At 41.7% G+C, this 17,219-nt stretch overlaps 1 protein-coding gene across 2 annotated transcripts; it reads left to right on the top strand.

Annotated features, from left to right (window-relative positions):
• The first annotated feature begins 140 nt into the window (after window positions 1-140).
• USP42 (ubiquitin specific peptidase 42) lies at window positions 141-15,687 on the top strand. 2 transcript variants are annotated; one of them, XM_051632487.1, is made up of 17 exons: window positions 141-207; window positions 3,589-3,826; window positions 4,352-4,552; window positions 5,871-5,981; window positions 6,141-6,243; window positions 6,405-6,472; window positions 6,636-6,706; window positions 7,238-7,320; window positions 7,432-7,543; window positions 7,935-8,075; window positions 8,247-8,347; window positions 8,798-8,936; window positions 9,577-10,308; window positions 10,684-10,757; window positions 11,409-12,884; window positions 13,343-13,635; window positions 14,495-15,687. In XM_051632487.1, the coding sequence occupies exons 2-17, from the start codon at window positions 3,598-3,600 to the stop codon at window positions 14,533-14,535; spliced, it is 3,975 nt and encodes a 1,324-aa protein (XP_051488447.1). In that variant the 5' UTR covers window positions 141-207; window positions 3,589-3,597; the 3' UTR covers window positions 14,536-15,687. The 2 variants fall into 2 exon arrangements, with proteins under 2 accessions (XP_051488447.1, XP_051488448.1); XM_051632488.1 differs by having other exon boundaries at window positions 9,577-9,972.
• Window positions 15,688-17,219: the final 1,532 nt, after the last annotated feature.

Below are 17,219 nucleotides of genomic sequence, written 5' to 3' on the forward strand. Positions count from 1 at the left end.
CGCTTCTCCCCCCCGCCGCCGCCGCCGCCTCCTTCCCTCCCCCCCCGCCCGCTTGCCCGGCCGGCGCCGGGCCCCGGATGCAAGAGGCCGGCGGAGGGACGTCATTGTTCCCCGACGGGCTGGAACAGGAGGCGGAGCGGGCCGGGCTGAGGCGGGGGCTGCGGCGAGGGGGACCCGGCAGCGCCGAGTCAAGCGGGGCCGAGCCAGGTAATGGGGCTGGAGGGGAGAGTCGGGCCTGGCGGCGGCCTGGCACAGCCCGGCAGCGCCGCGTGCGTCTCCCTGCCTGGAAATCAATGAGCCGGGGGGGAGGGGCTGGCCCGGGAAAGGGAAGGGAAAGCGACCGGCGGGAGCAGCCGGCACAGCCCAACCCAGCGCGCCAGGGCGCTGGCCGGGTACTCGGCCGCTGCCCTCCTGCCTGGCGGGCAGCCGGAGGGGGTGGGACCCCCGGGCGGGGCGGGGCGCCGTCCCCAGCACGCGGTGGAGGGACCCAGCCCCGCCGCCGCCACCACCCCCTGGGCCGGCGGGACCGGCCCATTCCCGGCGCGGCGGGACCGGCCGCGATGCCTCCGCTCCGCGCCCGCCTCTCCCTGCTCGTGCTCCTGCTGGCGCCGGGACCTGCCTTTGCTTCCCGGCCCCGCTGCCGGCAGGAGGGCGGCCGGGATCCCCCTGCCCCGAGTCCCCGCGGGGTGGTTCCCCGCTCGGGCGCTCCGCGGCTCCCGGCCGGGCCGAGCCTCCCGCTCGTGGGCTCGGTTCGTTTCGTATCCCTTTCCCCGCCGCGTTGCCATGGGCACGGAGTCGCCGCCGCTGGATGCCAGGCCGGTTCCAGCCTCCGGACAGGCTGCAACGCGCGGCCCGGGCTCGGGAAGGTGAAGCTGGGGCGGGGGGCGGGCGCTGAGGAGGCGCGGCGAGGGGCTGGGGCTGGGGCTGCCCCGCCGGGCAGGGAGCCGGGCTGGGAGCCGGGCAGGGAGCCGTGCGGCGGCGGGGCCGGGGCGCTGCAGGAGTGAGGGGAGAAAGGCGAGCTGCTTCCCGGCCCCTCTCGCCTGCGCATCGGGGTCGTTTTGTTCTGCGAGCGTTTGGGCTCCTGCCGCTCCCGAGCGCGGACTGTGCCGTGCGGGCGCTGCGCCTGTCCCTGCAAGCAGCCTTTGGGTGTCGAGCCCTTGTCAGGAGCCAGAACCCTTCCGAAAGGCAGAGCAGGGCTGACCGAGTTGGTGCTTCAAGCGCGGCACCGGTAACCAACGGGCATCGGAGTCGAACCGAGTCCCCCGAGCCCGGTGCCGCCGGGGGAATCTCGGCGGGCAGGGAGCGAACGGTGCCCCTGCCCCTCACTGCAGAACTGCCTCCCAGCTCAGGCTGAAGGGAGAATTCATTTCGCGTTCCTGGCTTGGTGGCTGCATTATTTTTTAACGACAGTAAAACCGGCACAGCGTGTGTGTGTGTTTGGGCTGTTTCCCCCTTTGCTCTGTCTCTTTGGCTCTCAGGAGCGCTGCCGTGTGGAAGTGCAGTTTGGAGCTGAGAGATGTAAACGTGCCTGCTCTTGGGGTCTGTGCTGGCGTGGTTTTCTGTTGCTCCTTCTCCCTGCCGAGATGTTGTGTTGCTGAAAATGTTTGTTTTGTAAGGAGCAAAGGCACAACCGCTGCCCCCTGGCTGAACGCAGCCTTGTGAACGGGGTCTTGTCTAAAATTTCCTGAGCTGTGACTTACTGTAATGCCAACTGGAAACCAAATATAAATATTTATATCCACCTGTCGCGAGCTGATACTGGGGTGCACAGGCATTTTATTTACAGCCAGTTAGACTTATGTGGGGAAGAAAAGAACAGTTTCCCACATCAGCTTATAACTGATGTGTTTTGTAATGAGACTGCTGAAAAAATCTAAGCAATGCTGATGCAAAACTCCCAAGTGGAAGTAACTGTTCTATCTGTTTTACTTTTCAGTATCATACTGGTAGGAGTCTGTGAGGGCAGCTGTGCAGGGCAATAACACTTACTACACATGACAGTGTGTATTTATGTTCAGCAGGGGTATAGGAACAGAAGCTGTGTGTCTGTTGAACAATGGAAGAGGACAAAAATATCAATCTATATTTTTTGTACTTCTTTGTCAAAGAGGTGTTACATCCACATTAGGAATTCTATTGACGTATCTTTTGTAAAGGGGTGGATCTGATTTATTCTTACTAGTGTTGATATTTGCTGTTGTGAAGTGCTTGCTCTTTGGTAATGTATCAGTTGTCAAAAATGAATTAAAAAATACATAAGGCTTAACTGATTGGTCAAAATAACAAGATGATGTTCTTGGCTGCTCCACAAATAACGTTCAAAATATGCTGCTGAAACACTTTCCTTTTTAATCAAAAAAGAGATGCCTTTAGTATCTGCAGTTTGAAGACTGAATCTTATCAGAAAATCACTGACCCCAAGAACTGCCATCTTAGTCTTCCAAGTGGACAAGGATGTCTTCATTTCTCAGTATAAAGAGAGGAAATTTTCCACTTTATTGTATTACTTTCTTAGAAATTGAAAATATCTATAAAAGTAGATTTTCAATTGAGAATTTAAAGGAAAAAATATCTACTTAAAGTCTTTGTGCATAATTTGTCTTTCATGGGACTAGAAGTTCTCTAATTTACTGTGCTTTTTTAAATCTACCTTAAGTTTTATCAGTACCAATCAAGTTGTTCCATAAATCTGAAACTGCTGTATACTTTGTTCTCTCAGTTCGCTCAGTATAGCAAAGCCGCTTGTGCTTCAAATGCTCAGGCTAATGGTTTCCCTGAACTTAGAGGGGTCCTGCGTGCTATAGTAAGAGAGTAACAAAACTTTACATCTGGAGATTGATAATTGATGGTGTAATTACTCAGCAGCTTACTTTGTATGCACATATTTAAAGATGTATCATCTTGAAACCTAATCAGCATTTTATGAAGGACTTGGTATCAGTTATTGCCTTCGTCCTTGAGGGCCAGGAGTTTGTTTTGTTTTCTTTTACGTTCAGCAGGTAATGTACAACTTTATTTAACAAGAACTAAACCCCATGCTTTTTGGTTCAACTTTTTGGTTGATAGTTGTAAATGTGATAGGTGCAAAATACTACCAAGTACTGCTGTCATAATTGTATATAAAAAATTATTTCTTGGAGTGGCCAAAGAGACCCAGGCAGAAATAAGTGTACAAGTGTTTTCTTGCTCTCCTTTCCCAAGATTTCTCAGAGCTATTTCCCATCCTCTGTATGTCAGAGGCATGTGGTTCCCAGGAGTGAAAAGCTGGGCCAAATAGCTCCTCCTGGATCTCAGCAGGCCAGCACTTGAATGTGTCACTGCTCACAGCTCCTTTATTTTATTTTTTTAAAAGTCTTTATTAACAGTAATGGATTACCTTTCTATGAAACAGTTTTGGTGAAAGATTCTGCTTTGTCTGTTTACTTTTGGGTTCTATGTTTGGGTTTTGTTGTTTGTTTTTAAAATATTATTACTAGCTATTTAGTTTTTCGAGTAATTTCTTTGCGACTTAGTGACAGATTTCTCCTTTTCTCTCTGGAGTGCTTCTTGACATTCTTAGGTCAACCAGAACTTTTCCCTCTGTTACAGATATGAACAATGACCATAGTTAACAAGCCAAAATCTTCAAAATCTAAAAAATCATCATCAAGGCGATCTAACAAATCTAAGAAACCCCGTACTAAAAAAATGACATCACGCACCGCAAATTTGGGCCGGGTACCACCTGCAGAAGATCCAAACAAAGTCTCTGTAGACAAAGGACCTGGGGGTGCTATTTATTGTAGAACATCTCAAAAAGCTAAGCCTTTTGCCCGAAGAGATCTAGGTAAGTGTGTCTTTTATGTGTCCCCCCCTCATTTTTCAGAAAAACAAAAGAGAGGTAGAAAATGCAGTTCTGATGGTTGCAGTGCTGTAAATGGGACTGTGACCAGTGCAGACTTCAGGTACTCTGCAATGTTGTGACTGCCCTAAAGCAACTGGAACTGGTGCAGCAAAACTAATTGTTATCTTTTTGTGTAATTTTGTGGTTTACGTTACAATAAGGAACAAAACAGTAACTTGACAGTAATCAGATTAAAGCCTATAGGTGGAAAGAAACCTGGCAAAAGTTACTCAGATCCGCATGGTAGTTTGTCTTGTGTTAGAAGAATTAGAGCAGATGAATGAGCTGTTGTCCAGAACAGTGCGTGGACCAGCCAATCCCAGGGGCAGCGTTACAGCTCTGCCTCACATGGTTCTGTGCCCTGCAGTGCAGAGGGTTCTTCTGGGCACTCATGCAAAATGCTGCTTTTTAAATATCCTTTTAAAACCAAAACCAATCTATCTCTTTTAAAATATGTTTTTCTTGCAGTTGTTAATGATGGAATTGCCCCACCACAAATGATTCTTTTTCCACCGGAGAAAATTTGTATGGATTGGGAGCAAACACAAAGTGTTGGAGTTGGACTGCTCAATCTTGGCAACACCTGTTTCCTCAATTCTACTCTGCAATGTCTGACCTACACGCCTCCCCTCGCCAATTACATGCTTTCCCTTGAACACACCCAGTCATGTGAGTACTTTCCAACATGACTGTACATCTGTGTGACAGCTCTAAAGGTGAAAGAGCACCAGTGGTTCTGTGAAGGAAACTCTTAGTTGTCTTATTTTAGCTGTAGAAGCTGGTTTGCAACAAGGTCTTAAAGGTCATTTCCAACCCAATGATTCTGTGTTTGTATTAACAGGAGGCTCAGAACAGCATATAAAGTGCATTTGTTCATTTAATGCACCATGGGAAAACTTGAAAACAAGATCATTTCTTGTTTCACGTGAATACTCAAGTGCACTGTAATGTAAGGAATTAGGTGAACATTTGGCACTTGGCTTTCCTGCTGGTAGAAACGTGATAAATGTTAGGATATTGGCATCACTCTTAGTCTTTGCAGTGTAATGAACTAACACCGTCAGAACTTGTGAGTTCACAGCTGACACACTTAAAAACCACCCCCAGCAGCCTAGAAAGCACTTTGAGCTAATCTCTTATGGAACCCCAACAGGACTTTGTGTGGAACTGTATTAACAGTTTGACAGATTTTATTCTGAAGAAAATTCTGTATTTTTTAAGCCCTTGAATTTGTATTATTTGAATTTCAGTTTTATACTTGAATATATTGAAGCCTAGGAGCCCCTTTTCACAACTATGGATGTGTATTTTACAGAGGCACCCTGTGCTTGCCAGCCTGGGATCTTAGTGTTTATTCCTAGAATCACAGAACCGTTGGGGTTGAAAAAGACCTTTAAGACCATAGAGCCCAACCATTAACCTAACTCTGTCCAGGCAGTGCTAAACCAATACTGTAAGCACCTTAGCTGTGCTTTCTGAGCGTATATAAAAAAGATGTCAGTTAAGAATCCTGTTGAAAAAGGAGGGCAGAAGCACTAAGACATGCATTGCTTGAATCTCTCTCCCAGAGGATTCTTAGCTCTGAGTCATGTAGCTCAACAGTGTGCTCAAAAGAACACACCTTCTCCCTTCGTGCTGTATCATCAGTGTCAATCATATTTCTTCATATATTCTGCAGTCTCTGGAGTTCACATTCTTTTCAATCTGCACAAAAAATTTAAAAAATGACACTGCAATAGTTACTCAATAAATGTTCATCAAAAATGCACTTTAAAACTGACTGTGCTGACGTGTTTATTCTATAAAGTTCCACGCAATAAAATGTCACAGACCTGCTGGGATATTGACACTCTAGAAGATAATCTAGCATAGAAAGTGGACATTGTACCTGTCACTTAAAGATTATTATTTATTTCTTCTAGGTTTGTTTTGGAGGGTTTTTTAGGAATATGACTAAACCAGGGTTCTTTATTCTTTCACTCTTCAGGTGGTGAAAAAGACTTCTGCATGATGTGTGCAATGGAAACTCACATTAACCAGGTCTTGTGTTGCTCTAATGCTCCCATCAAACCTACATCTGTTATCAACGGCCTTAAAAGTAAGTAACTTCAGTTGGTTTTAAATTTTTAAATTTTTCGAATAATTGTTTGATGAAAAGTAAATTATTTAGATACTTTAAAAAAGAGATTTTAGGAATGCACGTTTTCTTTAATTTTATATTAATTTATATTTTTTTCATTTTCCTATTATTTATTAGGAATTGGAAGAAATTTCCATTTTGGCAGTCAAGAGGATGCACATGAATTCTTAAGTTTTACTGTTGATGCTTTACAGAAAGCTTGCTTAAATGGAAGCACGAAGTAAGCATGAATGAATTACCGTTTAAGTGTCCTTTAGCCCCTCCTACTCTTTTATTTACTAACATAAAGTGAAATCCCATGCTTTCATAAAAAGAAAAACTGTTTGAGCAGGTAATTCTGTGCCTTAAATCTTCTGAGGTCTGTTTATGATTTCTTTCCAGACTGGACAGATCCTCTCAAGCCACCACACTTATTTATCAAATATTTGGAGGTTATCTGAGATCCCGAGGTACTTTTTCAAAATCTTCCTGTCCTTCCAACTGTTCTGTGGGTTTTTAGTGTGTCTGTAGTAAAGAAATTTTTAATTTGACTGGAGTAATGTGGATTAATAATTTAAATCCGCAGAGTTAGGCTCCTTCACATACTGATAAGCATTTGTATTTTGATTCCAGTGAAGTGCATGAACTGCAAAGCTGTTTCTGACACATATGAGCCATTCCTTGATATTTCTTTGGATATAAAGGTAAGCAGTTTTGTGAATATGGGTTGAGATGTGTGAAGACTCGTAGAGCTTTCTACAAGAACTCCTTTTACTTAAAAACATTTACTGTGTTAAAACAAAGAACTTGGTGATGGATTGGACTTTGTTCTTCAGAGGAAGCCACGTAAATGGTCTCCATGTTTGCATTGGATTTAAGCTGGAAAAAGAAAACTTGTATCCACACCAACAGTGATCTATCATAATTCATTATTCTACTTCAATACACATCTACTGATAGACTGACAGGTCTAATTGTTCTCCTTCCTGGTGCCAAAGCATACCACAGATGCTGTCTGTGCAACTGCAAAATTCACTGATTTCAAGGCAGAATCATTTTCAAATGAGGTAAATTTTCAGCATGTTCTGCTGCTGCCTCCTTCTTCACACCAGTACTTGCTGGTAGGTCACTGAAGTAGGAACTAGCAAGGTTCTCTCCTAAACTACCAGTAAGTGTTTGAAACTTTACATTTCCAGTGACTTAGAGCTCTACTTTTTCACTGATTTTTTTTCCAGGCAGTTACATCCATTACCAGAGCTCTAGAACAATATGTGAAACCAGAACAACTGGATGGTGAAAACAGCTATAAGTGCAGCAAGTAAGATTATTACTAGTTACATCTAAAGCATGTGTGAGAGATGAAAACTGAAGTTTGATTTTTGGGAGGAAAAAGAATATGCTGGAAAATGTGTCTGTGTTTGCTTTTAAGGTGTAAAAAGATGGTTCCTGCATCAAAGAGGTACACAATACATCGATCTTCCAATGTTCTTACACTATCACTGAAAAGATTTGCTAATTACACCGGTGGAAAGATCAACAAGGTAGTATTTACAGCTGTATAAATGCAATTTATCTTGGAATGGGAGGTTTCCCAATGATGAATATAAAAGCTGCTCACGCTTGTAGGCAGTAACTCTAAACTCGTAACTGTAGTCTAAGAATAAAGTCAGGATCACAGGATCTCTGGCTTCTTTCTTTGGTAATAATGAGAAAGTTCCTGTGTGACAACAACAGACCTTCTTCTTGAAGAGCTCATTCCATAGAAAACAGCCTGTGCAACTTAACTTAGTAAATGTTGTTGATGAGAGTAGGTCTTTATAAGTGAATCAATATATTAATATAATCCTAGTCTGTGTTTTTAGAAGTGATTTTCTCAGGCTATTCTGTGAAGTATTTTAGGATAATTTTTTAATCTTCTTGGTCTGTCCTTAGGAAGTAAAATATCCTGAATATTTGGATCTTCGGGCATATATGTCCCAATCAATTGGAGAACCACTCATCTATGCTTTATATGCAGTTCTTGTACATAATGGTTTCAGCTGTAACGCAGGACACTATATCTGCTACATAAAGGTAGATACCGTCTTGATTTCTAACAGGGTAATTCTAGTGCTAACCAATTAAAATGTTCCTGATAACCACTGTTTTTAGGAGAAAAGGTAGCATTATTGGTTTGGTAGTGTTGTATCTGAGATCTCATTTGAAAAACGTGCAGCTCATCTAAAATATTGTTTTTATTTTTAGGCTGGTAATGGGCGATGGTATCGAATGAATGATGCCTCAGTAGAGCTTTCTGATATCAAAACAGTTCTCAATCAGCAAGCTTATGTACTTTTTTATATCAGGTAATAACAAATGCTAAATGGGTTCAGAATATATTTACTTTCCTGTTATTGATATGCTTCTTTTCAAGTGTTTTTCTTTCTAGAAGATGACTATTGCTATATTTCAGTTCTGTCTAACCTGAAATTCCCCATGTCATTTATTATCTTTCACTGGTTGGTCTTAAACTGCTGCACTTGTGTACACTGTTACATATCTGCTCTTTGCAGCTGGCTGGTTTAGAAAAGAGGAGAAATTAAGGCCATGCCTGGTGTAAGGATGAGTTACTGCTCTGAGAAGACCGTCATTGTAGGAAGACCATTACATAATTTTCATTTTATAGTCTTGGTTAAGTCTTCTGTATATGTCTTCTGTGTCATATAAGCTGTTCCTATAAAATTTTAGGATGGGGTTTAATGCAAGAATAGGCTGAAATCAAAACTCTAAACTGAGATCACTGCTCTTTTCCCAAGGCGCTATGACCTGTCGCTCGGAGAACGTGCGTTTTACTTGCCAGCTCCATCCTATCCCCGTTCCTTCCTGGGCCAGCGAGGGGCTAATAGTAAGCAGGCTGGATTTATGGGACCACGACTTCCTCCTCATATGATTAAGGTAATTTGAGGGGGGCAGATAATGGCACCAAATGGGCAGTGGGTTTTGGTGTGGTGTATTTTTGTTGTTCAGGGTTTGTTTCTTTTAGCATCTGAGTTTTGTTTTCCCTCTCCCACTGCAGCTTTCTTCACAGCCCTCATGCTACAGCCAGAATTACTCAAACAGTGGCTAATCCTCAGGTGTGCAGCCATGCTGCTTCATTACCTTGTCCTTCCCACTCAGCTTTCTTAAGCTCTTGAGAAAATATAAGTAGTCTCATAAATGTTTAAATATTTTTTTTTAATTCCCCCTCCCTCAATCAGTGTCGTTTTTAGCTCAAACAGTGAAAACCAATTGTCTTGTTCCTGAATCCCAGAACAATTACTCTCTTTTTTTCAGGGAAAGTTTAATGGGAAAAATAAATATATTTGGGGATAACTTAACATTGACTTAAGTTGTTTGGGTGGGTTTCAAAAATTACAGCATTTCATACCATACCAAAAGCAGGAAATAAACACATTTGTTGGACTATATTTGAAGGAGGGTATTTTTTCTTAAGTGTTGAGGCAATTTGTATAAATATTTTGAGGAGAATTTTTATCTTTTTAATTGCTATGTGTTTGCACAGATCCATCTTGTAATCTCTTCATTTTAAACACAGAATTCAAGTCGTTTAAATGGAAATGGACCCCTAAAAGAGGATCCAAATACTGTTGGCGTCACCCTGAAAAGGCCATCGTCAGCTCCACCGACAGCATGTGTTCAGAACTGGGCCATTACCAGGCCTTCACTTACTGATGCATCAAAAAGTCAGAAGATCACCATCAGTATTCACAACAAACTGCCTGCACGTCAGACCGTGTCCCGCCCCGCCTGTCCTAGTAGTGCTGTGGAGGATGAGGACCTAAGCAAGCCTGTTCCTTCATCCACCATTACCAATTATTCCGCAGCGGAGTCTACCTCAAATACATCTGTAGTGTCAGTTGCTGCTGACATTTCTAAACAGGAAGTTCCTGATGAAATTTTTGTCAACCCAGCAGTGAATGGAAATGCTAAAGTAAGCTCCAATAACACAGTCCCGTACAGTGCAGAGCCTTCAGGAAAATCTGAGGAGACAAAGGGCTTGTTTAAACGGAACTGCAACGTAGTGTCTTCTAATGGAATTTTGATGGGAAAGGTGGTTCATGCATTGCAGAATTCCCATGCTTCCTGCCAGAATGCTGAAGAAAGATCCCAGCATGAGCTGCCAAAAAGTGATTCACTCAATGGTGCTATTAGTTTAGATAATGAATCTAAAGAAAATGGACCAAAACGTAATGATTCCACTTGCCAAGTGCCACCTGTAAAACCATCTGAGATTTTCTTTTCTAAAACAAATGGATTGCTTGACACAGTGAGTTATGTTTGTTTCATCTAGAATTTCTCACCTATGATGTATTCAGGAGTATTAAAATGTTCCCAATTCGTGTTAAATACCAAGAAAACACAAGGCACAGATTTTATTGTAACATTCTGTGCCATTTTCCCATTAGAATTTGCAGAGCTAAGCTGACATATAAGAACATGTTAACTTAAGAGAAGTTCAGCTGAGATAATACTTGATGAGTTTCATGACTGGGGAGCTGAGTGCAGTGATGTGTAAAATGGGGACAGCACATATAGCTCAAAGTGATCCTGTTCAACATCTAATGTAGAAATTTTGCAAACCATAGATTTCTGCTAAAGAGAGTACTTTTTCTGTCTGGTAACTTGTGTGTTTTAATTCTAGATGCCTATACCTCAAGAAATAATACTAGAGTCTCTCATGTATAGCCAGATGAACATCTTACCAGAGGAAACAAGGTAAAATGAGTACACTCTGATTAAAACAAGATTTCATACAAGTTTATAATTGTATTACCTGTCTATTAGTAGTATTTAATGGGAAGATTTACATCAGTACAGAGAATTCCACACTTTATGTCTAGTGTTGCAAACATCACTGCTGAGTGCTTATATTCTGATATTAAATGCAGGTGGATGCCTCTTGGAAAACTTTAGTTTCTTCATAGAATGTTTCTCTTTCCCCCCCCTCCCCATTGCTTGGAATACTTTTTCTATTCTTCTTTCCCTTTTTGTCCTTTCTAGGTTGTGTGAATGTAAATTCCCATCATCTCTCCTCCTGTTTTGGAGAGACATCTGTGTGTTTGCTTTTTTCTAGTTGGGAGAAGAGCAAATAAAGTGATTTTGGCTATGGATGTGATTCAGCACAGCAAGTGGAGGCAGACAGATGTGATGGGTGTGGGGTTTTTAATGCAATACTTGGCGAATCAAGAGGGAAAAAAAACCCCACACCTCCTCTGGGAGCTCAGGAAGGTGTAAGAATAGATTTCTGAAGGGATTTTCTTTCAGAGTTTTCCAGTAGCCACCCACTTTTTTTATTTAAGGGGCTTTTACTCTCTAACATTCATCTTGGACTTTTTCAAGTGAAAAATGTGGTTTTGTTTTGTGCAGTGTCCCTGGACCTCAGAAATGTTCCGAGAATGATACTCGTATGGATACTGTAGTAATGGAAGCATTGTTTGCATATGAAGAACCTAGGAAGGTTGCTTCCAACTTTAGCTGCAACACTGAGAACCTTTTTACTCAATCAGACTGTGAAACCATTTCTGCCAAAGATGTTGCTGAAAGTATTATTACAAAAGCTGATAATGCACATCCCAATATTAATGGTCAACATAAGGTGAGGAAAAAAACCTTGGACAATGAAGAAGATTTCCTTGGGCATTGTGAGTCAGAGCAGAGTAGAGACAAAGACAGACCAAGAAGATCAAAAGAAACTGAACTAATTTCAAAAGAAATCAAAAGGTCTCCTGAGATCAAAGAAAAACTAGGGCAAACCTCCTCTATAAAGGATGATGTTGAATGTAGTTCTAAAAAACTTGTATCTCTAGATACCACAGATAAATGCCAAGTCACAAAGGACATTTCTAACAATTCTCTAGACATACCACCTGTTAATGGCTCTGCTGTTACAAACCAGAGTAAACTTTTGAAGAGTGAATTTCCCAGAGAAAACAAAGGACTGAGTAACAGAAAATCTGAAGAAGATAAGCATAGGAAAAAATATAAGAAAAGAGAATATGACTCTCAAAAAAATGACAAAGAGCACTACAGAAAAAAGAGAGAAATCTCAGATACTGAAGAGGAGAAGCAAAGCAGAAGCAAAGCAGATGATTCCTACAAGAGGCGGTGCTCTCGCAGCATGGAAACGAGCAAGCACAATCGTAATAAGCAGGAGTATTGTAATGACAGCAAGTATAGATCTTTCCATAGCGAAAGAAACAGTCCAAATGATGGCAAAAGCTCAGGAAAATATCCTCAGTATAGATCACGGAGCAGAGAAGGAATGGAACAGGACAGGAATAGGTATTATCTTTACAAACGAGAGAGAACTTGGAGTCGAGAAAGATACCATCAAGATCAGCTAAGGAGATGGGAAAAATGCAAGTACTACAATGATTATTATTCCTGTTATGGAACAAGGGATGGTAGAGAAAGAAAGTCCCTTTATTTTGATAAAGACTGTGACAAATGGAGTCAAACTTACAACAGGTCACATAAGGATTATCATAGCAAAAGCAGACAGCCTCACAGTGCATTCTCTAGAGATGAAGATGCGTATCACTTAGGCAGCCACAGAGCAAATTTACATCATTGTTCAGTACCTCAGCAGTACTCAGAAAAATACTCTCGTGAAAGGCATGCACTTCCACCTGGGGCAAGTCATTCACATTTTGAGGACTCTTCCTGGGAAAATGAAAAAGCAAAACAAAGAAATAGCAAAAGAAAATACACCCACGGAGAAGGAAGCGGAAGCGAGACAGAAAAGAAATGCCGAAAGACGGATGACCAAAGAATGAAGAAAGAGGTGAAGAAGGTCAAGAAGAAAAAGAAGTCCAAAGAGAAACATCGAGAGAAGGATTACAAGTAAGCAAGGATTCCAGCTTAATCAGCACTTTTCTCTGTTTCTCATGTCAGCCTTTAATTGTTTCCAGGTTACTTATATAGCATAATCTGGCTGGGGAGCATGTCATTAGGTTGATCAAGTGAAGACAGGAAAGATATTGCTGATTTGTGTTGGAACACTAGATCTGGAGTAGTTAAACTCACATGTGCACACCGTTCTTCATTAGGTTGCAACAATGTGGTTTTTTTAATTCCACATATTTCACAACTAGCCCCTGTTAATTATTTGTGTACAAACCACTTTTGTCCTTCAATCTGAGGGCTTAAGTTTGCTGCATCTAAAGTGTCAGATGTGCAGGAACAACCACAAAATAGCTGATACACTGCAAGTCATCACCTGTGGTAAAATAAGTAATGTTTCATATATGCATGAAGTGCCACATCTGATTTTCTATTTTTAACTTGCATGTTTCCATCAGACATTATGATTTGGATTTCTCTGTGCTCCGCTTCGAGAATGACAATCGCAAACATAAGAAAAAGAAGAAAAAGAAGGAACAAATCAGGAAACCAAAAGACTTCCTGGAATATTTAGATGCTCGTTTCCAGAATAAAACACGGGAGAAGAAGGAAGGATCCTGTCCTCCAGGCGACTCCTTAAGTGAGCAATACAGAAACCAGGGCAGGGTTTCCTCCAAGGCAGGGAATCCTTCAAGTCCAGCAGGTAACAGCAAGAAAAGGAGCTCCATCACATCCAGTGGGGATGTTAAAGGTAAGGGGCCACAGGATGTTAGCAGGACTCCTTTTTAGTCACACAGACACTAATATTTAAAACAGTCTTTAATGTATGTGTGATGTAATCTCTGTTTATATCATGGCCTCCAAACAGTCAGCATTAATATAAAAAACCTGATAAGCTTTTTTTTTTTCTTCCCCCCTCCATTTTTAAATGCCTGGAAAATTTTAGTGTGATAACAATGGTTAAGTGGTGAACAAGTAAGAGGGATGGCAAGATGCCTTATTAAATTCAGTCCAATTAACTAGGAAAAAAAACCGTGGGCAGTTTTATCTTGAAAGATAATCTAGTACGTAGAGAGTTAATTGCTACTGCACTAAAAGTGTCTCTGTTCTGTGAGAGATAAATCAGGAACTGAAGAAAATGCAACTGCTCTAACCTTCTCCAGCCAGCAGATGGCAAACTCGTTTTATAAAAAGCCAGTCAAAAGTGTAGTAAGAAAGTCAATGTCCACCTTAATTAGTTTCATCGTGTGGAAGATCGATCTTTTTTCTTTTTTTTTTTTTAAAGGTTGCAAGTAGGATTTCCTGAAAGACAGAATCTGATCTCACAAAGGCCACTTTGGCAGTTTGTTTTCAGAGGGAACTGAACCTCTCCCACAAGCTAGGGACAACCGAGAAGGAATTGTTAAGTTCTGCCTTTTCACCAGGATCATCTTACTTTATATATATTATATATTAATAAGGACAAAAATGGCTAGTGACAACGTGTAGCCTCAGAGCAGACAGAGCTGCAGACAGGTTTCAGACTTCTCTTTCAGAAATCAAACCAGTGAGACATAGTTCTATGTGGAATGTCAGGACAGGGACTGACAATGCTTTCTTTTGCCTTTCAGATGTGGAAAGGATTGATGGAAGCCTTCAATACTCAAACTAAACCTACCATCAAAACCAACAACTTTTTACCATCAAGCCCAACTTTCTACCATAAAAATCAACAACTTTTTACCATCAAACCCAACATTGCCAATATAGACCATCAAACCTGACCTTACTGATCTTGGCCATCAGACCAGACCTCACTGGACCCAACCTACATTACTGATCTTGACCGTCGAACTCAACATTACCAATATTGACCATCAAAACTTAAAAGTTATTATCAAAACATTTACGATCAAGACAAAATCCAGTCATAAGTGGTGCTCAAACATTTCTGTACAGAATTTTACCATGAAAGAACTTTTTTTTAGTTTTTAACTTGAGACTTTCTTTTTTTAAGATATACTTGTAATCCAAAATGGTGGAAACTTTTTACAACTGCTGAACATTGTAAATTACCACATAAATATCTCACTGAGGTGAGATAATGCCCTGGTATAGACCATCTCAAATGCTGCTTAATTACAGACTCAGGTTGACTTTATGTTATTCATGTAATGTTACTCCAAGTTAGGCATCTGGTGCAAGAGCGACCAGGAATTATAAAAGTTGCAACTGACAGTCTGTATATTTAATTTAAAGACTTATTTAAAACTTCACAAGCTCTCAAATAACTAGAGTTTGGCAAGAGCTGCATCTTTTTTTCTGTGATGTCTGACACTAGAAACTAATTTACTTCACAATTGAGTTATATTCAAGACCTGAAGAAAATATTCTGGCTTTCAACATTGTGAAACGACAAATATGCAGTTCTGAATGTATCTCTCAAGACTATTTGTGTACTCTTCCATCCGTTTTTATTACATTTTCTTAATATACTGTCACTTGTCTTAAGTCTCAGTTGTCTGTTTTGTCTCTCTAAAGTGTCTAGTTACAGACAAATTCATACTGTGATTTTTATTTTTATTATTAAATGCTATCAAACTGTGATGCACTTATTATTCGCTGGTCCTGCATCAGGAAATGAGTGGGGAACCTGTATTAAATACAGTTTGTCTGAATAATTGTCTGCTTTATACAAGCTGTGTTGTTCAGAGATGTCTGAAGTTTGATCTTTGTTTTTTTAAAGATAAAAGCACTTGCCCCACTATAAATATATAGCATGTAAAATTTATATACTATATAAATACAGCAAAGTTAAAATGGATTTTTACTTGAGTTCTACTTGAGTTATTTAACATGTAAGGCGTTGTGTGAACTGACAGCTTTCAGAGTGTGTTTGATACTCAAGAAATCAGATTTTCCTTTCAGTGGTGAGAAGATGCTGTGTGTGTGACCCAGAGAAGAGAAGTAACTTGGGACTTCAGCTGCCTAGACAAGAATGCAGAAGGCTTTCTCCTTTGAAATTAAGAGCTTCCAAAATGAGGCAACAGGTTGGAGGCTCAGCAGTAGCTTTTTACTGTGTGTGAAAAATACACAACCAGAAAAAAAAAATAGTGATGTTTTACTAAATATTTAAAGTAGTATTTTGGTATCTGGAGAACACCATAGAGCCAAACCATGAGTCTACCCTGTATCATGTTCCTGTGACAACAGTTCTGTGAAGTTACATAAAGTAACATGACAAAGATTCCACATGCCTTTCCTGTATCTGGCTTTTTCCCCCTCTTTTGTCCTGTGGCTCCAAGATCAGATGTCTTGTCTGCGGTCTGATGAAGAGCTCTGGCAATGGTACCTCAGAAGTTTCCATGCTGAGTGCTGCACCTCCAGTGAGAGCTCCCAAAGCAACAACTGCCTGAAGCAGCTGGTAAGCAGGGCCCAGAGGGAAAGCAGTGCCTGACAGCTTCAGGTGAGACCTGTGGAGAAGCGGAGCAGACATGGGCAGCAGCATCAGCTCCTGTTCTGGGGGAGGTCTGATTGATCGACTTGGGGAGCAGAGATCTGGAGATCTGGTCCTCCCCCTCACTGACACCTGACTGAAACTCCTGGAAGGAACCTAACAAAAGACCTCCTTAGGGTGGCTCTCAAGGGAGACCAGCTCATGATGGAAAGCCACTCATAGCTGGAGCACACTTGACTGGAATCATGTATTTTGTTTGGAAGGTTTTTCTCTAAATCCTGTGAATCTGTATCTAAAGGCAGGGAAAAGAGGCCTTTTCCTGGCACCAGCAGCGATGGCACGTGCTGTAAAACTGGTAAATGAGGAGCTATTTCCTGTTTTCATACAGAAAGCATTAGAAATGCTACTCAGTTGACAAGGTTTGGTTTTGTACCAGTTTAAATGGTTCAAAAGGTGAAGTGACAGCTTGTTTTATCAGCATATGGTAAAATCTAAGTCAGTCCAGCTGAGCTCAAGTATTACAGACACTTCTCTCCCTCGATTGCACTGGCAGCAGGGCTGATGTTAGAGGCCCCTGGGTTGGATGCTGAGCAAAGCCCCTCCTGTGGCAGGAGCAGCAGTGGCTCTTTTGCTGGCCCCCGATGCTGGAAGGGGCCATGCGAGAAACAAAGAGGTGAAAAATTACACAAGTTTCTGTGCAACAGGAAGGGAGAAGTCTGCTGTGCCCAGAGGACTTCTCTTTAGCCTGGCCGAGCCCTAACAGACCCTGCTGCAGGCCACCGAGCAGCTAGTCTGAATAGCCACCCCTGGGCTTGAAGCCCATTCAAAGCAAGGGAAAGGTTGAGAGATTTTTGTTCCCCCTCCTGGATAGTACCTGATTTGGCCCAAATTTTCACAAG

Source organism: Apus apus, chromosome 14 (genome assembly GCF_020740795.1).
Source record: "Apus apus isolate bApuApu2 chromosome 14, bApuApu2.pri.cur, whole genome shotgun sequence".
In the NCBI taxonomy this organism is placed as follows: domain Eukaryota; kingdom Metazoa; phylum Chordata; class Aves; order Apodiformes; family Apodidae; genus Apus; species Apus apus.

What these genes read in the sequence shown, in the direction of transcription:
- USP42 (XM_051632487.1), top strand. Translation starts at nt 3,598, where the DNA reads ATGACCATAGTTAACAAGCCAAAATCTTCAAAATCTAAAAAATCATCA. An exon ending in CCGGTGGAAAGATCAACAAG is followed by an intron (nt 7,544 to 7,934) that starts GTAGTATTTACA and finishes GTCTGTCCTTAG; the next exon opens with GAAGTAAAATATCCTGAATA. An exon ending in TATGTACTTTTTTATATCAG is followed by an intron (nt 8,348 to 8,797) that starts GTAATAACAAAT and finishes TCTTTTCCCAAG; the next exon opens with GCGCTATGACCTGTCGCTCG.